The following is a 21,480-nucleotide window of genomic DNA, read 5'->3' on the forward strand; positions in this document are numbered from 1 at the left end:
CCTTGCATGAAAATTTAGATGGTTGCATGCATAGTATCATTTGGCACTTCAATGTAACAGCATGTTTGCATTGTTACTCATGCTGACAGTTCCAGATTGGAAGGGGAAGAATGTCATGGTGGTCTCTAAGGTCGTATGGGTCTCATCATTCTTCCCCTGAGCTGAAGTATTTGAATGTGCAGTTTAATGTGTAGAATCAAGGTTTCATGCAGTGTAGCCTATGCTATGGCATATTCTTGGGTAAAATCAAGTTCCTCGTGCATTTCTTTGGAAGATACACATTGGATCGAGGGGATAAACGAGAACTGTGGTCCTTGCGGCTGATGGATAATCACCAATAGTTGTTCTAAACTAAAGTATCAGTTATGATTACAATCGTATTGATTTAAGATCAACTGCATGGTAATGCCTTCGTTATCTTCATCCATTTTGTTCTTCACTGCCTTGGAACTTGAAATGTCTGGATAAATTCGCAACATGTTTCCACTTTTAGTTCTTCATCCTATTCAGAGGACTTTTTTATTTCTCTTGATACCAAACTTCTCTGATTGACAGTGCTGCGCGTTGTTGAAAAATTGCATTTCTCATTATAGATTCCTTTATGACCCTCATATTGTTCCATTTGCATGATGGATGAAGGATTGAATTCATTTGTTTCTCTTCAACTCTTGTTGTGGATGTAATGTTGCTTCTTCATGCCTGCCTAGATCCTTAATCTTAGTTTCTAGGAAAATTTGGGAAAACCAAAGTATGATGGCCTTATGACTGTTTGGTTGTCTTGTCTAATGAAAGCTTTAGTTTTGTGAATCTATGATTGCCTATAAAACGACATAGTGTAACAACAGTTGCTTTTTTATATATTATTTAGTCATGTCAGATTCTACAAGGAAAATTACTTTGAGATCATAGAACTTTGTTTAAATTTACCCGATCTGACCCCTTTCTTTGTAACCAAGAGACTCAATTTCTGTCCCTAGTGTGCAGGTGATACACACAGCAATATGGTACTTCTCAGAGCATATGTTGAAAAATCCCAGCCATTGGTGGCGAGTAGACCTTAAATATCAATCGGAGAATGGCGCTATTGTCATCCCAGTGACAATATTGACTCCCTTCTGGCTAGCAATTGGTTTAGCAAACCTGGATTTACTTATCTGAATTATTTCGCAGCCTCATCATCTATGAGTTATGTTGCAGAGAGCCTCTTCGCAGATGTCCCATCCTTGTTGACCGGCTTCCAGAAATTATTGCCTCAGGTCAGAAGCCACACTGTACTCACTATAGCTCTCTTGCCATGCAATTACTCTCTTAGATACAGCTGCAATTGTTCAGTCCAAGTTGCCGTTTAGGTTTTTAGATTTTGGAGGTTTTGAGAAAGGTTGGGTGGAAATTAATTTGGTATGTTGGTGATCTGTGGTAGGCCTAAGCTTTGATCATCAGCTACAAATAGAGGCATGTGGAAGAGTGCAGAAAATGGCAAGTTACTGTCTGAGCAAAGCAGGGTCGAGACAGAGAGTCGACGATGACCGATGGACATCGAATGGACAATTATTTCAATATTTGGCTGTGATTGACCAAAAGGTAAGAGAAGGTCGGTGTATCTTCTGGTCTGGTGAGAGAGTGCACACTTGACATTACAAGAGAGCTACGGTGTTTCACTGGCCAGTTTTGAATCCAATGAGTAGCTCAACAATGCACTGGGTGGGCTTACATGGTTCAGCACCCAGTCAGTCGCTATCTTAAAGGGAAGCTGCTGTGGCCTGACCTCTCGTCTCCATGCTGTGAGAGAAGAATGGTGTGTTCCACAGCTGAGGCGTGCCCCTGTGGATGACCAGTCTAATGTTTTACGGTGGGTTTAGGTGAAGGTGAAGGTGCAGATGACTACGAAGGCATGTAACCCTCGTGATGCATCTATGATGATACACAGTGTTCACAAGGGACATTAAAGTTGGAGAGAAGAAGTAAAGGGAGACGATGTCCAAAAGGCAAAACAAAAGGTAGCAAAAGAAGGGTGAAAAGGACAACTGGGGGACAACAAAAAGACACTGCAGATGGCCCCACGGCCCGCTGCGGCCTGGTTATGATAACCCTCGACAAAAAGGGGGAGAAATAAAAGAAAGAGGGAGAGATAGAGAATTAAAAGGGTAGAAAAACCTACGAGCCTAGCAATGGAGCATTAATGGACTGGCTTTTGTGCGTGCCAAGACGGAGAGAAAAGGCTGCAATCGTGTTGGCAACCTGACACGTCTCACCTCTCCCTCTTTCTGATGAAACTTTCCGCCATCAGGCGGGTTGAAAGGAGTAATAAGAAGCGTCGCGGGGTTGCAAAATGGGCAGTTCACGCAACATTTGTATATGATCACGAGAAAGTGCTACTACTTAGTTTGGACCACATTGGACCGCCCTTCAAAACGATGAGACTTAATTGAGTTACTCTCTTTGGTAATTGATGGGGAACGGACTGTTGAAAAGAAAAGCGTACAGTGTGACATAACAGTAGGTATTTTAAGCTCTTCAAAAAGCATTCTTTCGCTTCCCTTTTTTTGTTTTTAGGTTCACTAGTTTAATACATTCTCATAATCTATGCGATGTACGTAGGATGATACAAAATGGAGAAGAGGCTGGAAAATGGTGGTTTGCAGCTGGAGTTGGAGACGCCAGCGGGGAGGGGCACGTGACAACCGCCCGATCGCGGTCTCCGCCCACGTTCGCCTCGGGTTCCCTGCACCGCACCAGTAAAATATCATTCTCCCGAGGAACATGAGTCTTGTTTAAAGAGCCACACAGTGGCAGTAACAATGATGGTTATTATAATGCTGTAAGCCGAGACAGTGGTGTGGTGTGGTGTGTCGTGGGGTGCGCCACCCTCTACTGCGCTTGTCCCTTCCTTTTTCGTGTCTCCCACCACCCTCTCTTGTGGATTCAGATCTCTTTCTTGGTCTCACCCACTGAGCCACTGAAAGAGATTAGACACCGAGGGAGTGAGCGAGAGAGTGTGATCAGTAAATGTAATGGAGCCGAACCTTCCATTTACATCATCGAGATGAGGAGGATCGGCGAGTCGGTCTCTTCTACGCCTTCTGGTTGCATCTGAGGTCCTCCAACCTCCTCCTCCTCTGTCTTCCCCTCCGTTGTATTTTCCGTCAGGTACGTTGGATCACTCCTGCTGGTTACGGCATTTTACGTTGCTAAAGGTTGTAGCTTTTCCTATGGTTCTTTCTTCGCTTCGCATCTTGGTCTCGTCAACTTTCTTCGTTTAGAACTCAAAAAGATCGATTTTTCCCTATAATGTGATGGATTTGCTTGTTGCTGTTTCTTCCAAGTTCCAAGTAATGAAGATTGTTTTTTCTTTTCACATGTAAAAGTTTGTGGTTTTCTGGGGTCTTCTTCATTCCTGGGTCTGGAACAAAAACCATCCAAGATTTGAAATCGGTGGCTCCACATTTTGATCGTCATGCACTAAATTTCTCCGAGTTAAAAAAGTTAGGGCTTTTCCTCTTCTGAAGTTTTGAGCTTGCAGTACATAAGCCTCCGTTTGTAGATGCTTTCTTGTGACAGGCACCTGGTTTTTTCCTCTGCAAAAGTCGCGGTTTCGAGTTTGCTTTTGTAACATTTTGTAGTTGCCCTCTGTTCGGATCTTCCTCATACCCCGGAGGTGTCCTGGATTCTGATGTGGTTTAACCTTCGGATGCCAAACGGCCGTATCCATTTGAGTTCATGGCTGGAATCATGTTTTCTTAATATCTAAAATGTTCACACAAAGTTGTACAAATCTAAAGATTTAACGCTGCTTCTTTTGCCATCAGTTTTAGAAGATGCAGAGGCCATTCCCGCTGCCTCAGGAGGACTTCTCCTTGAAGGAGACAGCCCCCCGCCTTGGTGGCGGAGGACTTGGTGGCGGCGATAAGCTCACCAACACGTATGACCTCGTTGAGCAGATGCAGTACCTCTATGTTCGTGTTGTGAAAGCCAAGGATCTACCAGCTAAGGATGTTACGGGAAGCTGTGATCCCTATGTGGAGGTAAAACTTGGTAACTACAAAGGCACCACTCGCCATTTCGAGAAGAAGACGAATCCTGAATGGAACCAAGTGTTTGCTTTCTCAAAAGATCGGATCCAAGCTTCTGTGGTGGAGGTTGTGGTCAAGGACAAGGATTTCGTGAAGGATGATTTCATGGGAATGGTTTTGTTTGATCTAAATGAGATTCCGAAAAGAGTTCCGCCAGATAGCCCGTTGGCACCACAGTGGTACAGATTGGAAGATCGCAAGGGGGAGAAGGTAAAGGGAGAGCTGATGCTAGCTGTTTGGATGGGTACACAGGCGGATGAGGCGTTCCCGGATGCGTGGCACTCTGATGCTGCAACAGTTCCCGGTGATGGCCTTGCAAACATCAGATCGAAGGTATACCTCTCTCCCAAGCTTTGGTATGTGAGAGTTAACATCATCGAAGCCCAAGATTTGCTGCTCAATGCAAAGCCAGGATTCCCAGAAGTCTTTGTTAAAGCTACTATTGGCAATCAAACACTTAGGACCAGGATTTCACCAAGCAGGTGCCCGAACCCTATGTGGAATGAGGATTTGATGTTTGTTGTAGCAGAACCATTCGAAGAACATTTGATCCTAAGTGTAGAAGAGAGAATCGGGCCTAACAAGGATGAGGTGTTGGGGAAGGCTGTTATTCATCTGCAGAAGGTGGAGCGGAGGTTTGACTGTAGGATAATCAATTCAAGGTGGTATCACCTGGAGAAGCATGTGGCAGCTGATGGTGAGCAGAAGAAGGAGGTGAAATTTGCTAGTCGAATTCATCTAAGGTTATGTTTGGATGGTGGATACCATGTTTTGGATGAGTCCACCCACTATAGCAGTGATCTTAGGCCCACTGCGAAACAACTGTGGAAGCCAAGCATTGGTATCCTAGAGCTAGGTATATTGACTGCTCAGGGATTGCTCCCGATGAAGACTAAGGATGGGCGTGGAACTACTGATGCGTATTGTGTAGCTAAATATGGGCAGAAATGGGTTCGTACTAGAACGATCATTGACAGTTTTAGTCCGAAATGGAATGAGCAATACACTTGGGAGGTATATGACCCATGTACTGTAATCACAGTTGGCGTGTTCGACAACTGCCACTTACAGGGTGGAGACAAGGCAAATGGTGCAAAAGATAACAGAATTGGCAAGGTGCGAATTCGACTTTCTACGCTAGAGACTGATAAAGTCTACACACATTCGTACCCCCTTCTGGTTTTGCATACAACAGGGGTTAAGAAGATGGGAGAAGTTCACTTGGCTGTTCGATTCTCCTGTTCCTCTCTGCTTAATATGCTGCATACTTATTCTAGGCCACTGCTGCCAAAGATGCATTACCTACATCCTTTGACTGTTACCCAGCTTGACTACTTGAGGCACCAGTCCACTCAGATAGTGTCAACCAGGTTGGGTCGTGCAGAGCCGCCGCTGAGAAAGGAGGTTGTGGAGTATATGTTGGATGTCGGCTCCCATATGTGGAGCATGAGGAGGAGCAAAGCTAATTTCTTTCGAATTATTAATGTTTTGAGTGGTTTGATTGCGACCGGAAGATGGTTTGGCCAGATATGCCTTTGGAAGAACCCCATAACGACCGTACTTATACATGTTCTCTACGTAATACTGGTTCTATATCCGGAACTGATACTTCCAACAATGTTCCTCTACTTGTTTCTGATTGGAGTATGGTACTACCGATGGCGGCCAAGGAAGCCTCCTCACATGGACACTCGACTATCACATGCAGACACTGCCCATCCTGATGAGCTTGACGAGGAATTCGATACATTTCCTACATCCAGACCACCTGAAATTGTGAGGATGAGGTACGATCGATTAAGGAGCGTTGCTGGAAGGGTGCAAACTGTGGTTGGAGACCTGGCTACACAGGGGGAGAGATTTCAGTCCCTGTTGAGCTGGCGAGATCCAAGAGCGACTGCTCTCTTTTTGATCTTTTGCCTTGCTGCTGCCATTGTGCTCTATGTAACGCCATTCCAGGTTGTCGCCCTCCTCACAGGCTTTTACGTGCTGAGGCACCCAAGGTTCCGGCACAGGCTTCCCTCAGTACCGCTCAACTTCTTCAGGAGGTTGCCAGCAAGGACCGATAGCATGTTATGAGAAGCTTTTTGTTTGGTGAACTTGTTCGCCCCTGAGACAATGTAGTGGCAAAGCTATTGAAACCCGAGTCTTCATCAGAAAGCAAGAGCGAGGATCAGTATTTTGGTCGATCGTCAACTCATGCTATGGTGTTCCTCGAACTCTACCTGTGTCGATCAGTCTTCATGTTATGCATTTCTTTCTTCTCTTATTTGTTTTCTATTGCTTTGTGAGATCTAGTTATGGTTTGAACTGGTCGCTAATGATGTATTGTTACCGTGATTAGAAGCTGTTGAGTCACTGATTAAGGCCTCAAATCCTATTGTGTCTGAACGAGTTTTTTGTCTTTCATGGTCTCTTATCTTCTTGGTGATGGTTAGGATAAATCCTTCCAGTTCGTTTGTAATCTTGTTCAAATCGTTGTTTATTGGACAACATCTGCTTGCTGTTGAGTGCATTGTTATCGACAGAAAGATGTGAGCCTCAACTCCCAGCTCGTTCCATGGCACTCCCGTCTTTGTGCAATCTCTCATGCATGTGGTGTCTTCTCATATGGTGATCACTGTTCATATTGACCGGAACTTTGTCTTCAATCCACAGATGTTGTGATACATGGAGCCTCTTTGCTTCATTCCTTCCCTTTTGTGGAGTTGTATCTCCACAGAACCATCAAGCAGTGAATTGTTGGCAAAGGGGTGTTTTTGTTGCTGCCTCACATCTCAGAAGCCGAGAGCGTAAATATAATGAGTTACTCAACCCCTCTTATTCTATTTTAGTTTACCTGACAAGAACAGAGTCCCTGACTGCAGCTCGCGTGCTAATCACGTGAACGAGAAGACCGCTACGCAAATGAGAAACCCTAATTTTCCCTCGATTACTTGAGCCCGACGGGTTCAGAGCAGTGCGCGCTGCCTGGCGGCGATGATAGCGGCGATTCGGACGTCGCCAAGCCCTTTGGTAGCCTAACGAACCTGTTGTCGTTGTTCCTTGCTGCGCTGCTGCTTCTTCTTCTTCTTCTTCATTTTCCTCTCGTCTGTTAGATCTGTAGGGAATCTCTTGGTGGACTTGTCTAATGTTCTGCTTGCTGCGCCGATTTAACGAAGCCCTCGCTGCTGCTTGCGTTAGATCTATTTGCCGCCGATTTGAATCCTGCTTTGAGGAAGTAGGAATTTTGCGACTGCAGCATGCTTAAAGCTGTGATAAATTTCTCCCCTTCTTAAGTTTGTCAAAGCAACCAGTCGCCTTTCTTTGAATTGTTCTAAGTTTCTCCCCCTGTAGAATTCACATGGGAATTGCTAATTCAATTTCTTAGTAGAAGACAATGTTCTCATACTTCCAAACAAACTTTGCATGTGATACTCGTTTTACCTAACATAATTTAGAATGCATCAAGCGTCAAAATATGAATTTTCTTGTGGTTGTTACGTTTGGGCTTCTTGAACAAAGTGCACATATCAAACAAAAGAAAATTGATGCTTGGACTGACGACTCCTTAAGATATCTATCGATGGAGGAGGTAGTAAAGCAAGCAACAAAACTGAAATGAAGCTTGAGTTCTATGGATTCCGCAAACCTTAGATTGATTATTGATTTCCCATGGACCATAGACATCAAACTGGCAATTGAACTGATGGCTTTTTTTTTCGGTATTCTTAAAAAATGGAATTTTAATCTTCACAAGATGGCTTTTTGCTTCATGCTAGGTCTTTGAATTTAGAGGATTTTACAAGTGGATTGATTAGGCCTATGCAGTGCAAGAACCAGGGAATTTCTTATCTCAGGTATTGTTGACTTACTTATAGAAGAAGCAAATTACATGCTTTTAGAAACAGAGCAGCTGTTACATTATTTTTCATTATGTTTGTAGCTTGCTGGTCTTGGATGCTTGAAATTTGAACTGCTGCTTCTGAACAAATACAAAGAGAATCCATTTTATTTAAATGCCAAAAAGGCGACTGCTTTTAAAAAGAAGTTACACTCTTTTTCAATTTTGTTAGGTTATAAATGACAACGGTCGGGAGGAAACGATATGGTCCCAGACATCATTGCCAATAACCGTTGGAAAATCCTAGGGTTATTCGTGTTGTGTGCAGCATATATGTAGAAAATAATTATACATTGTTGGATATGTCAGATTGTGCTAAACCTTGGACCAAACTCCTAGAAAACCATGCAATCATTCCCATGTAGGCCACGGAATACAACAACTAAAGGCAGCCATAAGCATCTCATCTTACATACTAATGGTGATGGGATTGTTAGAAGCAGTGACTATCTGTTGTTTTCTGGAGGAGCTAGGTAGTGGCTGGAGCCGGATTATCTTATCAGTTTTGTTTTAGTAATCCTGATGTTTATTTTTATCCATATAGGTTGTTAGTTTCTGCTTCTATTATGTTCAACTTATCTACTAACAAGTCTTGTTTGTGCTATTATCTTGTCATGAATGTTAATTTGATTTGTTTATGCTTGTGATCCCCTCTTGATCTTTCATCCTGTGTTCCATCTGAATGTAAAACTTGGTTTTGTTTTTGGTTACGATGAAGATAATGTTTCTCCAAGTTTGTCTTCTACCATCATTATCACTATGAGTATATTCTTTGAGCTTGTAGGGCTATTTACTTAATTGTTTTGTAGATATACAAGTCATACAGTCTTATTGTGTCTTTTACTTCCACATGGTTTAGGATTTTCTATAAGCAACTTCAGGATCTTGAATTTCTCAAAGAAGTGAAGTGACATGAATTCTTGTACTGCCACATTGTCAAAGATATTAATGTCTCAAATACAAGAAAATAAAGCCTAATTAAGAAGTGTACAAGTAGGATTTGATCTTGTGACAGCGTCCTTCTAAATATGTTTAAGAAAGATGGTAATTGCTGTTAACCAAAGCTTATGACATGAGTATTATGTTTTAATTCAACAATGAAAAAAAAAGGAAATAAAAAATTTTCGATCTCTAAAATAGTTTGTCCTGCCATGCTGGTCCCCACTAACCCCTATCACTCCTTGATTGAAGCAAGGCTTCGGTGGGTCTCAGCCTTGTTCAGGGTGGTCATCACTTGTGCTGCTTTCATTTGCAGAGAACGACAGGGCTGCAGACTTAATGGCATCCAATTTCATATTTCAGCTTTCCTGTCACCTGTGGGTTTTTGGTATGACGGCCATGGATGCTAAGCACTGACAACTGGGTGCAGCAACCTTCTCATTTCTCTCCATCAACAGGATGCAGTGTTCTTCTATCTCAACCGAGAGGGGAAGGAGTGGGTCTCTGAACTCGAAGACAACCAAACCCTTGGTGGCAGGTGCTTTGTCACTTTCTATTCACCTTCAAATCCTTTTTATTTCATCAGAAGAAAACTGATACAATGCTTGAAAGTGACTCATGATCTTGGAACCACCGCAGGCCTACTGTAATATCAATTCTTATCACTTGCTTATGGAATTACCAAGGAAGAGGGCAGCACATGATGGCAATGCAGCAAGGAAGCGTCTGCGTGTAACTATTGTCTCTAGTTCCACAAAATAGCTGTATATTTGGATGTGCCTTGACAACCATCATTTCTTGTGACATTCTTCTGCTAGTTGAGTTAAACAAAGGTCCATCATCTTTTGCCTTGGTCGGAGTTATGTTTATAATATCAAGATAATAGGCCTACTTTATTCTTGTTGTATTTGTTTTTCTGAAGAGACAGAGAGAGAGAGAGAGAGAGAGGATGACTTGTGTTTTGGATGCCTATGCCGATGTCTCCTAGCTATCAGTTGCCAGCCTCACCACAATCGTTCTTTGGAGCCACCCATCAACTTGAATCTGAAGAATAACTCGACCATTATCGCAGGTATGCAGTTTCTGAAGAGACTACTCCTTGAAAGTTATGTGAAGGAAATTTACTACAGCATTGTACTTGCTGATATCGGCACATCTCCTCCTCTGTGCTCCATATTTTATTATTTAGTTCCATTCCTTGCAATCAATCAATCCTTCTGAACATTCTCATCTTTTGTATACAGTGGACGGTGGTCACATGCTAACAGGCATTCTTACCCTGTGAAAACAAGAAAAAAAAATTGTTCTAGAGGTTAGATGTGATTGAAAGCCTTCTTCATGTTATTGTCATTTCAGATATGATCCGGTATGTGTGAGGACCTGGTTGGAAGACACGTGGCCTTTCTTCCTTCCGCCATGCTTTTCTCCGACCAGATGAGCTTCATGGCAGTGTCATTTCCCAGAGAGTAACATGGAAAAAGATGCTGCAGAACATGTGCCAGAATGCATTGATGTTGCCATGACATTAAGCTTCCCCCGTTTCAGGTTATGATGATGAAGACTGTACCGGAATCGAGTTGCCATCGACTTTGGAGGAACGAACAAGTTTAGCCCCTAGGCAAGGAAGGTCAGGTCTGTAATCATGGCTGCAACTGAGCCTGCATTGGGTGTGAAACACCGTGACAGGAAAACCATAGAGAAGCCTATGGTCGGTCATACAGTGTTGAGACCTGTGAACCATGGAGAAGCTCGTCAGCATCTTTTTCATGTACCTTGGTCTCATATATGTGTGGCTTTGAAGCATAAAGAAATCATCATGAGATTGACGCATCTGAGGCATGCCAAGAAGCTTAAGATTCAAGATCATGTTCTGCGAACGCTCTCAGCCCTACCTTTTCGTCTCGAGACTGGTGCTTGATTCCATCTAATTTGTTTGTTGATCACAGCAGCAAACAAAGGAGCACAGCTAGAGAGAGAGGACTTCGCCCACCTTTCCCTGTTGGCTTTTCCTGGGTGGAGAGTTGTCCCATAGCCAATTGCTGCCAAAAAGAAAGTCCCAGCGCTGTTGGCCCATTTCGTTTGCAGACACAAACATCAAATCGGGCTGCGGTAATATTAGCAGAAGGTGCCAATGGACCTGTTGGTCACATCACGCCAAGATCGAGCAACCGATCTCGATTGAAGGCCTATGTGCTGAATGTTTGTGCTGGTTCTAACCTGTAACTCCATGTTGCTATCCGAAACAATCAATCGAAAAAACAAGCTGTCACAGTTCTGCCCTCAAATCAACTTCTTCCATCTGATGGAATTCGGATTACATTGATCTATAAATCTTTTACACCTTCATTCAATCTAGTCAGTGGAAAAATAATTATTATTGCAGGAGACATATTTCAACTGCAAACACACACACCGAATGCTGCGGACACCCGTGCAGACAACCTCTCTTCATCCTTTCCACGAGGAACGAAGAAGAACAGAGGCTGTCCTCCGTATGTATATAAGGTCCCCGCGCTCATCCTCCACCACCTCTGACCTCTGAGAGTAAACCAACGTTACATTTCTTCTTTTCGCTGTCTCCTCCTCCTCCTCCTCCTCGAATCTTGTCTCTCTTCTTCCATAGTTTTCTCTTCGAGTATTATGACCACACCACCATGCCCTTTTGAGTTCAGTCCCCGCTCTCCGATATCTTCTTGGTGCCATGGCTTCTTCCACCGCTTCTTCTCAGCCGCATGGGACCCAGAACGAGGATGTCCACGCCGCCATTGCCAAGGCCGTGGAGCTGAGGTCCCTGCACGCGGCGCTGCTGCAAAGGAGCAACCTTGGCAGCCCCGCCGTCCTCGGCCCCCACGTCGGTGCTTCCCCTTCTCTCTTGCGGCGTTCTAATCCGCTCTCCACGGCCGAAGACTACCCCGTCTTCGCACCTGTGAGGATTCTTGCTGCCCTCAGCCTTTAGCTTCATTCGCTTGTTCGTCTCTAATAAACGCGTTAACTCGGTGTGAATCTTTCGATCGATTCTTTGTTCGGTTTGACCTTGGTGGATTCTTGATGTTAGTATCGCGACAAATATTTCGGGGGATTTCAAGTGGATTCCGTCGTTGTTAACTTCCATTAAAACCTTTGGAGCTTCTTGGTATGTTCCTTCTTGTTCGTTTCTTGAACGTGGCTGCGAACTACTTCCAGGTTGCTCTATGCGTGCTCACTAGGTTCTTTTCTGGGGTTGTATTCTGTTGATTCTGATGTTTGATATCTTGGAATATAGCGAGGTAATTTAGACTTCTTTTCTCGAAGGTCTTCACACTTGCAACGAGCAATCTGCTTGGTCTTCACACTTCCTTATGCTTTTGTCTTGGGAGGGACTCTATATATGTGGTGGCTATTCTTCTTCTTCAAGGATGGATGTGTCTAGCAATGCTTCCCTCTTTGTCTCAACATCCATCATCCTTGGCATGCAGAAATTTTATTTGTCTTAGAGATGAGACATCTTGTCGTGCTAAGACTCTCATTATGAATGAACTGCCAACTAGTATAACTACACCAACAAGTAAATGTATGAAAACCAAAATAATAAGATCCTCCTCTGTAAATTTCTCTGGTTGTTTTTTATTCTGATTATTAATCATGTCTCATCTTACAGCAGGGATAACTTGATTGAGTGTCATTTACTTCCAACTTTGAGTATCTTAGCTATGAACTTATGTTCTTCTTGATTCCTCTTTTTAGGCTTGGATCTTGTTGAGGACTTTAATTATCCACACTTGAGTTAATGATAATTTTAATATGGATCATATCACATTGCATTCTTAGGCTAATGAGTTTTAATGTCTCATAAATTTTCTCATTTTTTCCATCAATCAAAGACTACTGTAGGCTCTGTTCTCTTCGATATAGGTTTATTGTTGATTTCATTTTATGATGTTTTCTCCATAAAGATATTGCTTACTCTTTCCCATGACTATAGTTTGCTCATTCTTTCACTTGAATCTGATGCCCAATGAACTCGAAAACACAGCAGAGTAGTAGGGCTAAACTAAGATATGAATGTATGTTTTTAGTGTGAACAATTATTGGGAACATTCTTCACTGATCTGAATAGAATTATGGCCTCGAGGAATCTGAAATCTCAACATGTTCTAATCTAACAACACATTTCATTAAAACTGTTTTATTTATTTTCTGTTCTTCCCCCTGTTTTGTAATTGAAACTTAAAATGTCTATCTATGTTTGGCAGAGTTACGACGAAGAAGAGCCATTACGAGCTTATCACAGTATCCATCCAGAAAACCGAAGCTTATCAGGAACCTGGAGAGCCATGAAGCCAGCAGAAGGCAAGCAAGATGAATCAGTAAACATAGTTAGAAATGAACATTCTTCCCCTTACAGCGAACGGAACATTTGCTTTACAACCGAACATTTCTCCAAGAGAAGCTCATGCGTAAATCACAATTTGCAAGCTTCTCTTGTGGCTGATGCCCTCAATTCTTCTAGTAGTAGAACCAGTCCAGGATACGAAACCATCGCTACATGCAACGCATGCAAGCCTCCAACCATCAATCGGGAATACGAAATCGAGCATAAGAACTTGAAGGCAGTCACGAGCATAGGATCATTGCATGACTCAGAGCCACCAACACATGGGCACACCAAGCAGAGAGGGCCTATCCTGTCATGGTTATTCCCCAGATTGAAGAAGAAACCCAAGCCAGAGATGTCGCCAAACCCTGTAGAATCCGAAGACATGGCTCAGCTTTTGAAGGACTGGGGATTGCTTTCACTTGAATCGGTGAAGAAGGAAGTGTTTAAAGCCAACAAGAACAGGGACGCAGCACTGGCAGAAGTCTCAGAAATGAGGTCTTCGCTGGGAGAGCTGCAACAAAAGCTAGTCAATTTAGAAACATACTGTGAAGAGTTGAAGAAGGCCTTAAAGCAGGCAAAGCATGCGAAGAATTCCCTGGTTTTGGACCGGCCTAGTTTGCCGATGAGAACAAAATTCAATGGCAGCATAAAAGACAACACGATGACCGTCAGCCACGAGGTAATGGCGGAAGGTTTTCTGCAGATGGTATCAGAAGCCAGGCTATCCGTCAAACAGTTCTGCGAGATGCTGATCCATCAAATCGAAGAGACTGGTTGTGAACTGATGGAGAAGCTGAAATCGCTTCTCCAGCCTCACCAGATGGCACCACCCAGTAATAAACACTCGAAAGCATTGTTACACCATGTGGAAGCTCTGATAAACCAATCTTTGTATCAGGATTTCGAGAACTGTGTGTTCCAGAAGAATGGCTCACCAAAATTTCTAGATCCGCAGCAAGATCGCCAGGAGAACTTCTCATCATTCATTTCACTACGGAACTTGAGTTGGAATGAGGTACTGCGCAAGGGGACCAAGTACTACAGTGAAGATTTCAGCAGGTTCTGTGATCAAAAAATGAGCTGCATCGTTTCCTTGCTAAATTCTTCAAGAGCATGGCCCGAACAGCTCCTCCACTGCTTCTTTGTGGCTGCCAAATGCATATGGTTGCTTCACCTGCTCGCTTTCTCGTTCGGCCCACCATTGATGATCCTGCGAGTTGAAGAGAATCAGAACTTCGATCCTCTTTACATGGAAGACATTCCTGTAGACAGAAAGACAGCACAAATCCCGGGCCGAGTTAAGATCATGGTCTTGCCAGGATTCTACATTCAAGATACTGTTCTCAAGTGCCGGGTTCTTTGCAGATATCAGTGACTCAATTCTCTTTGACCTTTGCTCTCCTCATGGATTTGGTGCTTGCAGGAGCTGTCGAAATCGATTCTCCATCCTGAAACTGTATTGTTCTATGAGTACAGGCTTGATAAAACAACTGTAATTTCTTTCCGTCTAACAAGGTAAATGTATTGTCTTACAGATGAAGTGAGACTGAAAAGAAACGAGGAACTAATAATATTGATGGCATGGGGTTATTGTGATGGAAGTCATGGTGTTATCGTAGCTGCAGATTCTGAAACCATGTTTGTGTTACAAGCAGGCTCGCACGCTATGGTCTTCTTATCGGATTCTTGTGTCACGATCCGAACGAGCCGAAAAGCCCGTTAAGAGAGTCACGTGATTCCCACGTGGCGATCGCTGGATGATCGGCTCAGTAGTAATTGGTGGCACCAAGTGGAACTCGATCCATCGAAGTTCCGGCTAGTTTCGAAGGGGGAAAAGGAAGGGCGATCGGACACGATGGCTGTCGATGGTGAGGAAGACGATCTGCTCCTCCCGCTACGCCGCCTCGAGATCTCCGACAACGCCAAGGGCTTCGTCGAGCTCCTCTCCCAGCTCAGCCCCGCCACCTCACCCCTCTCCGACGCCGACTTCCTTGCCCGATTCGCTGACCTAGCTGCCCTCGGAGACGACCACCTAATCGTCGTAGCCGATGACCAACGCTCAGGCCGGATCGTCGCCACTGGCAGCGTCTTCCTCGAGCGCAAGTTCCTCCGCGGCGGCAGCAAGGTCGGCCACATCGAGGACGTCGTCGTCGACGCCGCCGCCCGCGGCCAACATCTGGGGCAGCGGGTGGTCCGCTACCTCGCGGACCACGCCAAGGCCGCTGGCTGCTACAAGGTCATACTCGACTGCACGCCCGATCTGAGGTCGTTCTACGAGAAGTGTGGGTTCACGGAGAAGAACATCCAGATGGCCCTCTACTTCTGATCACAGAATGGCCCGTCGTCTACTTGATTCATTGCTCGGGTAATCTGAAATTTATTTGCTTTGCTATTTATTTGAACTGTGCTGCTCCCATTTCTCTTTTGGGTGTATGATTTTGGATGTGCCTGTTAGATTTTGTTGACATGTTGGTATAATTTGAAATGTAGCTCGATGAACTAATTTGATTCAGATAAATATGCAAAATGAGGTGTGAAATCAGATGCAGAACCACATAATCTTGCCACTGAGTGTGTGGGTAGATCTTTGTTCTTCAAGCAATAAACAGAATCATCTTGGACATTTTGTCCAATGGAATTGATAATAAGCAAAATATAGACTTCGGATGAAGAAAAAATAATACTTGTTTTTGTTTCATTGTCTTTTATTTGTCATTGGGAGGAGAAAGAAGATCAAGGGAACTGTCCAATTGAATTGAATTGAATTGCACAGGATAATATGAATATATGCATATGTCGAAGACAAATAGTACTGGAACTTTGAGATGTATATCTGTCCGGTTCACATCCTGCCATTGGTGTGATGATGACCACACCAGTTGTTTAGTGAATTCTTCTGTTGCTCAAGCTACAAATTCTCTAGGATCAGTAATTATATCTTGTCAAATTGCACGATTATACTATGGGGTGCAGATGAGGTGCAATCTTAATGAGGATGTATTCTACAAGGAACACATGCATAGTAACCAATAGAACATCATAAATGCTCTATGTGAGTATGTTCAGTGAAATAGGGGGTTAGAGAAAAAATTGATAGACATTTAATCATGTTGCTGACTCTACGAATTACAAAAATGAATTGTAGATTCAATAAGGCCTTGCGATCATATAGTGCAACAAATTACAAAAATTTCATGCCTTATTCTCCACTTCAGTGTCCTGTTGTTCTCTTAGTAATAACTAGTTGTTTAATTTGCCAATTCGAAGTATGTACACCACCTCATAAACAAAATTTATGACGTGGATAAATTATTATACAATATTAGTTTAATTAATCATAAAACAAGATTTAGTTAGTTTAATTAGTGAACTAGTTTAACCCCACCGATGTCTTTCACTTGTGGTGGTTATTATACAATATTAGTCTAGCAGTTTCCTTCTTATCAGATATATACAACAGGGAATACATGAAAAATCCATTGTCATTTATTTTTTTATTATTTCTGATGTCTATCTTTCGCTGAGGGAAAGAAAACGAAACTTACTTTGCATTTGTGGATGTGAGATGCCTGCTTTGCCTATGTACTTCATTGAAGTCTGTTCTCCTCAATGCTTATTATATACCAAACCAAAATTAGTTTAAGGGGTGTGCTATGATACGGTAAAGCATTTTCCTTACTGTGGTATACTATAGAGATTAGAGAAAGTAATTTTTTTTGTTAGAATTCCTTGTCTCTATTAACTTGTTGGTAGAACAATCTGATGTGGATCGTGAGATACATACATGATCCCACAAAATATCTGGTACATACTACCTTTCTAGAGAAACAAGCATTGGTACCCATTAAGTGCTTTAGTTTAATTCCTAGCAGATAATAAATAAATTGTGATTTCTTCACTAGCCACTGATTGTTTCATTGAAGCTAAAATTCGTAATCTGGTTCTTACTCTATTCCTCTTCGTTTCACCAAGTCATCTTTCCGAGATTGATATCTTTCGTTCTACTTTGGTTTCACTAGACTTACAAAAGTAGTTTTTCGATTGAATGGAAGACTTGCATCCTCATATAACAATCTGCACCTAATTGCTGTAGCATTTTGACATCAAATTGGAAATGGAAAGAAACTATAAGACTGAAATGTTGTCTAAGGATCACATAGTAGTCTTGCATCTTTCTTGATTTTAACGAAAAATGGATTGTTACATTAAGTCATCATATGTGCAGAACCAAGAGGTTAACTTACATTTTCTAGATATGTGTTGCCTAGCCATGCAGCTATTCAATGAAAAGAACCCCTGCCAACAATGATCCACAATTACAAAGATAAGCATCAACTGAAGGATCTTGCTGCTTCTGATGTATTAGACGAAAACCAGGATGACCTATAACTCCACCCACAATAGATCGACATCGAGACAGAATGAAATAGACCACAATGGAGGTCACCCATGGATTCTATTTGTTGCCTGTTTCTTGAATTCTGGAAACCAATCTCCTCTTAAATCTTAGTCACTCTTTTCACCAAAAGTCTTTTGGGATTTGATTGTTGATGAGGAAGGAACTTGAACAGGGTGGCTTTTCATTGATCAGAATACGTGTTTGTATGTGAAGATCATCTTAGCTGAAACTAAAATATAATCAATTTGAATCTTAAATATTCACATCATAGTCTTTCAATATTAGTATATTTGCCTACTTAAATCAGTTTGAATCTTCAGTCTCGATTAGTTTGCTTCACTCTTTGGTACTGCCCCCTGGTTGTAGTTTCCACCTCTTATTCTCTGATTTGAATCTAATGTTAGCATTGGTTTGGTAGAGACAGTTGTTTTCTTAGCTGCTGGATTTATGTTAATTGGTTCCAGACCTGTTGTGTGCTCTCGGCACATCCAATCCCTTTTATCTCTGTTTCCTGTGCTCCTTACTTGGCAATGCACAGTTGATTCGGAATGCTTTGCCGACTATATTTATTTGCATCAAATGAGATGGGCCCTAATGCCCCCCACCGCCTATGTGGATCCGGCCCATCTTATCTCATCTGCGTTGCTTTACAACTCACCCTTCTCGACACGGGGCTTCCCTCGTCCTTCAAAGGAGCACATAACCCAGGGCACAGAGCGAGGAAAGGCTCGCCCATCCCTCCATGCCGCCTCGTAGGCTCTCCTTCGTCCTCCTCGTCGTCGCTGTATTGGCTGGCGGCGGCGCCGGATGCCCGGCATCCGATCGCGAAGCGCTTCTGGCCTTCCGGTCGGCCCTGTCTGAGCCGCACCTGGGGATCTTCTCCTCGTGGACCGGCGACGACTGCTGCTCCCAGTGGTATGGCGTGAGCTGCGACCCAACCACCGGGCGCGTAGCCGACATTTCCCTCCGTGGCGAATCGAAGGACCGCTCCGGCGGCCTCATGTACGGCCGTATCTCGCCGGAGATCTGCCGCCTGGACCGCCTCACCACCCTCGTCCTCGCCGACTGGAAGCACATCTCCGGGCCCATTCCCCCCTGCCTCACCTCCCTCCCCCTCCTCCGCATCCTCGACCTCATCGGCAACCGCCTCTCCGGCCCCATCCCCGACGACATCGGCAACCTTTCCCGCCTCGCCGTCCTCAACGTGGCCGACAACCAGATATCCGGCTCCATCCCCGCCTCCCTCTCCGCCCTCTCCTCCCTCATGCACCTCGACCTCAGCAACAACCAGATCGCTGGCCCCATCCCCGGCGACTTCGGCGAGCTGCGCATGCTCAGCCGCGCCCTCCTCGCCCGCAACCGCATCTCCGGTGTCATCCCCTCCTCCGTCGGTCACATGACCCGGCTCGCCGACCTCGACCTCGCCCAGAACCGCATCTCCGGGGAGATCCCGGACAGCCTCGGGTCCACGCCGGTTCTGTCGTCTCTATACCTCGATTCGAACCGGCTCAGCGGCCAGATCCCGGTGGAGCTGTTCTCCAGCCGGGGGCTGGGGATCCTGAACCTGAGCCGGAACGCCATCGAGGGGGAGATGCCGGACGCGTTCGGCTCCCACTCGTACTACACTGCGCTGGACCTGTCGTACAACCGGTTGAGCGGCCCGGTGCCGAAGACGCTAGTGATGGCGGCCTACGTGGGCCACTTGGACCTCAGCCACAACCGCCTCTGCGGCGCCCTCCCCGTCGGCTCCCCCTTGGACCACCTCCAGCCCGCGTCCTTCGCCGACAACCACTGCCTCTGCGGTGGCCCGCTGCCAGCTTGTAAGTGAGGCGCACGGTACAAAGATCCCAGCGATGGTAACGTGATCTCTCTCTCTCTCTCTCTCTCTCTCTCTCTCTCTCAGACTGGTGATTGCTACTGGTGCACTGAGAGTGAATAAACAGGGGTAGGGGAATGTAATTGCTTGCATGATGTTAATTCAAAGAAGCTTCTAATCCCGCGATCTCGCTGCGTACACGAGCAGTCATCATCGCCTCGGTACGGTCGTACGAGCAGTATGTGCTGTTCATGCCGGTCTCACATGCCATATGATAATATCGAAGCAAATGTTTTTAACATTTGCTGATATGTATCTCCTGCAATCCGACGTGTGAACGGTATATATATATATATATATATATATATATATATATATATATATATATATAGAGAGAGAGAGAGAGAGAGTGAGAGAGAGAGAGAACAGCTGGTGCTTTCCTCGCCCAATTGGATGGTCTAACAAAGTAAGTGTCGGTGGACCGGACAAAAGATAACGACATCAACAACTAATTAGTATCGTTACTGCCTTCACCAACTACTGTCGGTGCGAATTTCTACCTTGTCGACCGTAGTTAAGAAGTGATGGGGACAAAAACGACTCTTTTTATAGAAAATGAGTAAATAAATAACTCTCTCTCTCTCTCTCTCTCTCTCTCTCTCTCTCTCTCTCTCTCTCTATATATATATATATATATATATATATATATATATATATATATATATATATATATATATATATATATATATATCTCTCTCTCTCTCTCTCTCTCTCTCTCTCTCTCTCTCTCTCTCTCTACGGACTAATTGACATCAAGGAATCATTCGGATGTTTGTTGTTCCGTTTAGAAGTGTGTTTGATGTGAAATTACCGGTGGGTTAGGTGTGATGGTTCTCCAATTAAGCGTCAAGAGCCATTCATAGTGATTCACTGGGCGAAAGGCTACCCGAATGAGATCGGAGATGTGCGAGGTGTAGCAGGCAATGGTGGTGTCTCTGTCCTTGAGATATTGGAATGGATCAGACATGAAAGCGGAAGTTGTTCCAAATCCTTGTCGCAGCAAATATATGTCTCAGTGCAGACGCGGACAAACCCTTTCTGCAAGGGAGATGGTCATCGCGAATCTTTGCGTACGATCATCACTGAATGATTTCTTCTTTTTGTTGGACATGAAGACGGACAACGTTATCCCGACTGCTCTCGCTTGCTCATCAGAGACGACCGATGGCTCCGCTGTTCACGGCGATCGATCTGACTATTTGAGGCCGCAGAGGAGAGAGATGGCAGGGTGGTAGCCGAGTCATAGAAGATCGACCCAACTCCGACCAGCAGTTGCTACCGTCGCTCGTGGGGAAGTGAATGATAGAAGATGATGATATAAATAAATATAAAATTATAATTTTATATATTTTTTTATATGTTTTGATACTCAATCTTTGAGGATCATTTAATTGAGTATCAATTACAGATTTAAGTGCATGATTTGAGCACATAATTGAGGAAGATCATTTTCTCACAACCTATATAAATACTTATTATTACAATGAATGAAATCATCCTTTACTCGGTCTCTCTTCCTCTACTTTGCTAATTTGTTAGCAACTATTATTTATCTTCCTCGCTTAGCTATATTTTGCTTTATAACTCTTCCTACTTTCATATTCTAGTATTGCACCTAAGACGAATACACACAACTCCTTCGTACCAATCTCTTAGGGAGATTTGCTTTGCAACATATCTACTCCACTTTGCTAATACGATTAGCCTCATCTAATGATCGACCAGCTTCTTCGATGATCCTTCATCGTCGTGTTGTTTTGTTTAATGGGCATTCCTTACGCTCCTATCTACTACTCAACATTTTCATCAGCATCCTCGTCCTCTTCTCGTCAACTGCCAAACTCAATAGCACCTCAGATATATAGTCAATCTCTCAACGATAGTCGATTACTTACCACCATCATTTTGACTCTGTTATCAGCCCTCGCAATCAAGAGGATTAAGGAGAGGAAGGAA

General features: G+C 43.8%; 4 protein-coding genes and 1 long non-coding RNA gene across 6 annotated transcripts; all 5 read left to right on the forward strand.

Annotated features, from left to right (window-relative positions):
• Positions 1–2,381: 2,381 nt before the first annotated feature.
• Positions 2,382–6,484, forward strand: LOC135592977 (FT-interacting protein 7-like). Its single transcript, XM_065082738.1, has 3 exons — positions 2,382–2,496; positions 2,599–3,147; positions 3,807–6,484. Exon 3 carries the CDS (start codon positions 3,816–3,818, stop codon positions 6,147–6,149), a length of 2,334 nt encoding a protein of 777 aa, XP_064938810.1. The 5' UTR covers positions 2,382–2,496; positions 2,599–3,147; positions 3,807–3,815; the 3' UTR covers positions 6,150–6,484.
• Positions 6,485–6,789: 305 nt separating this feature from the next.
• On the forward strand, positions 6,790–7,460 carry LOC135592981 (uncharacterized). Its single transcript, XR_010479315.1, has 2 exons — positions 6,790–7,085; positions 7,169–7,460. It is a non-coding gene; the product is annotated as an uncharacterized LOC135592981 (long non-coding RNA).
• A 3,829-nt stretch (positions 7,461–11,289) lies between these two features.
• Positions 11,290–14,884, forward strand: LOC135592979 (IRK-interacting protein-like). Its single transcript, XM_065082740.1, has 2 exons — positions 11,290–11,818; positions 13,125–14,884. The coding sequence occupies exons 1-2, from the start codon at positions 11,594–11,596 to the stop codon at positions 14,622–14,624; spliced, it is 1,725 nt and encodes a 574-aa protein (XP_064938812.1). The 5' UTR covers positions 11,290–11,593; the 3' UTR covers positions 14,625–14,884.
• Positions 14,885–15,026: 142 nt separating this feature from the next.
• LOC103997728 (probable glucosamine 6-phosphate N-acetyltransferase 2) lies at positions 15,027–17,911 on the forward strand. 2 transcript variants are annotated; one of them, XM_009419032.3, is made up of 2 exons: positions 15,027–15,614; positions 17,503–17,911. In XM_009419032.3, exon 1 carries the CDS (start codon positions 15,105–15,107, stop codon positions 15,573–15,575), a length of 471 nt encoding a protein of 156 aa, XP_009417307.2. In that variant the 5' UTR covers positions 15,027–15,104; the 3' UTR covers positions 15,576–15,614; positions 17,503–17,911. The 2 variants fall into 2 exon arrangements, with proteins under 2 accessions (XP_009417307.2, XP_009417306.2); XM_009419031.3 differs by having other exon boundaries at positions 15,028–15,614; positions 17,518–17,911.
• A 151-nt stretch (positions 17,912–18,062) lies between these two features.
• On the forward strand, positions 18,063–19,650 carry LOC135592980 (DNA damage-repair/toleration protein DRT100-like). Its single transcript, XM_065082741.1, has one exon. It carries the CDS (start codon positions 18,391–18,393, stop codon positions 19,474–19,476), a length of 1,086 nt encoding a protein of 361 aa, XP_064938813.1. The 5' UTR covers positions 18,063–18,390; the 3' UTR covers positions 19,477–19,650.
• The last annotated feature ends 1,830 nt before the right edge of the window (positions 19,651–21,480 follow it).

This window comes from Musa acuminata, chromosome BXJ1-9 (genome assembly GCF_036884655.1).
Source record: "Musa acuminata AAA Group cultivar baxijiao chromosome BXJ1-9, Cavendish_Baxijiao_AAA, whole genome shotgun sequence".
Classification (NCBI taxonomy): Eukaryota; Viridiplantae; Streptophyta; class Magnoliopsida; order Zingiberales; family Musaceae; genus Musa; species Musa acuminata.

What these genes read in the sequence shown, in the direction of transcription:
- LOC135592979 (XM_065082740.1), top strand. Translation starts at nt 11,594, where the DNA reads ATGGCTTCTTCCACCGCTTCTTCTCAGCCGCATGGGACCCAGAACGAG. An exon ending in ACTACCCCGTCTTCGCACCT is followed by an intron (nt 11,819 to 13,124) that starts GTGAGGATTCTT and finishes TATGTTTGGCAG; the next exon opens with AGTTACGACGAAGAAGAGCC.
- LOC135592977 (XM_065082738.1), top strand. Translation starts at nt 3,816, where the DNA reads ATGCAGAGGCCATTCCCGCTGCCTCAGGAGGACTTCTCCTTGAAGGAG.
- LOC135592980 (XM_065082741.1), top strand. Translation starts at nt 18,391, where the DNA reads ATGCCGCCTCGTAGGCTCTCCTTCGTCCTCCTCGTCGTCGCTGTATTG.
- LOC103997728 (XM_009419032.3), top strand. Translation starts at nt 15,105, where the DNA reads ATGGCTGTCGATGGTGAGGAAGACGATCTGCTCCTCCCGCTACGCCGC.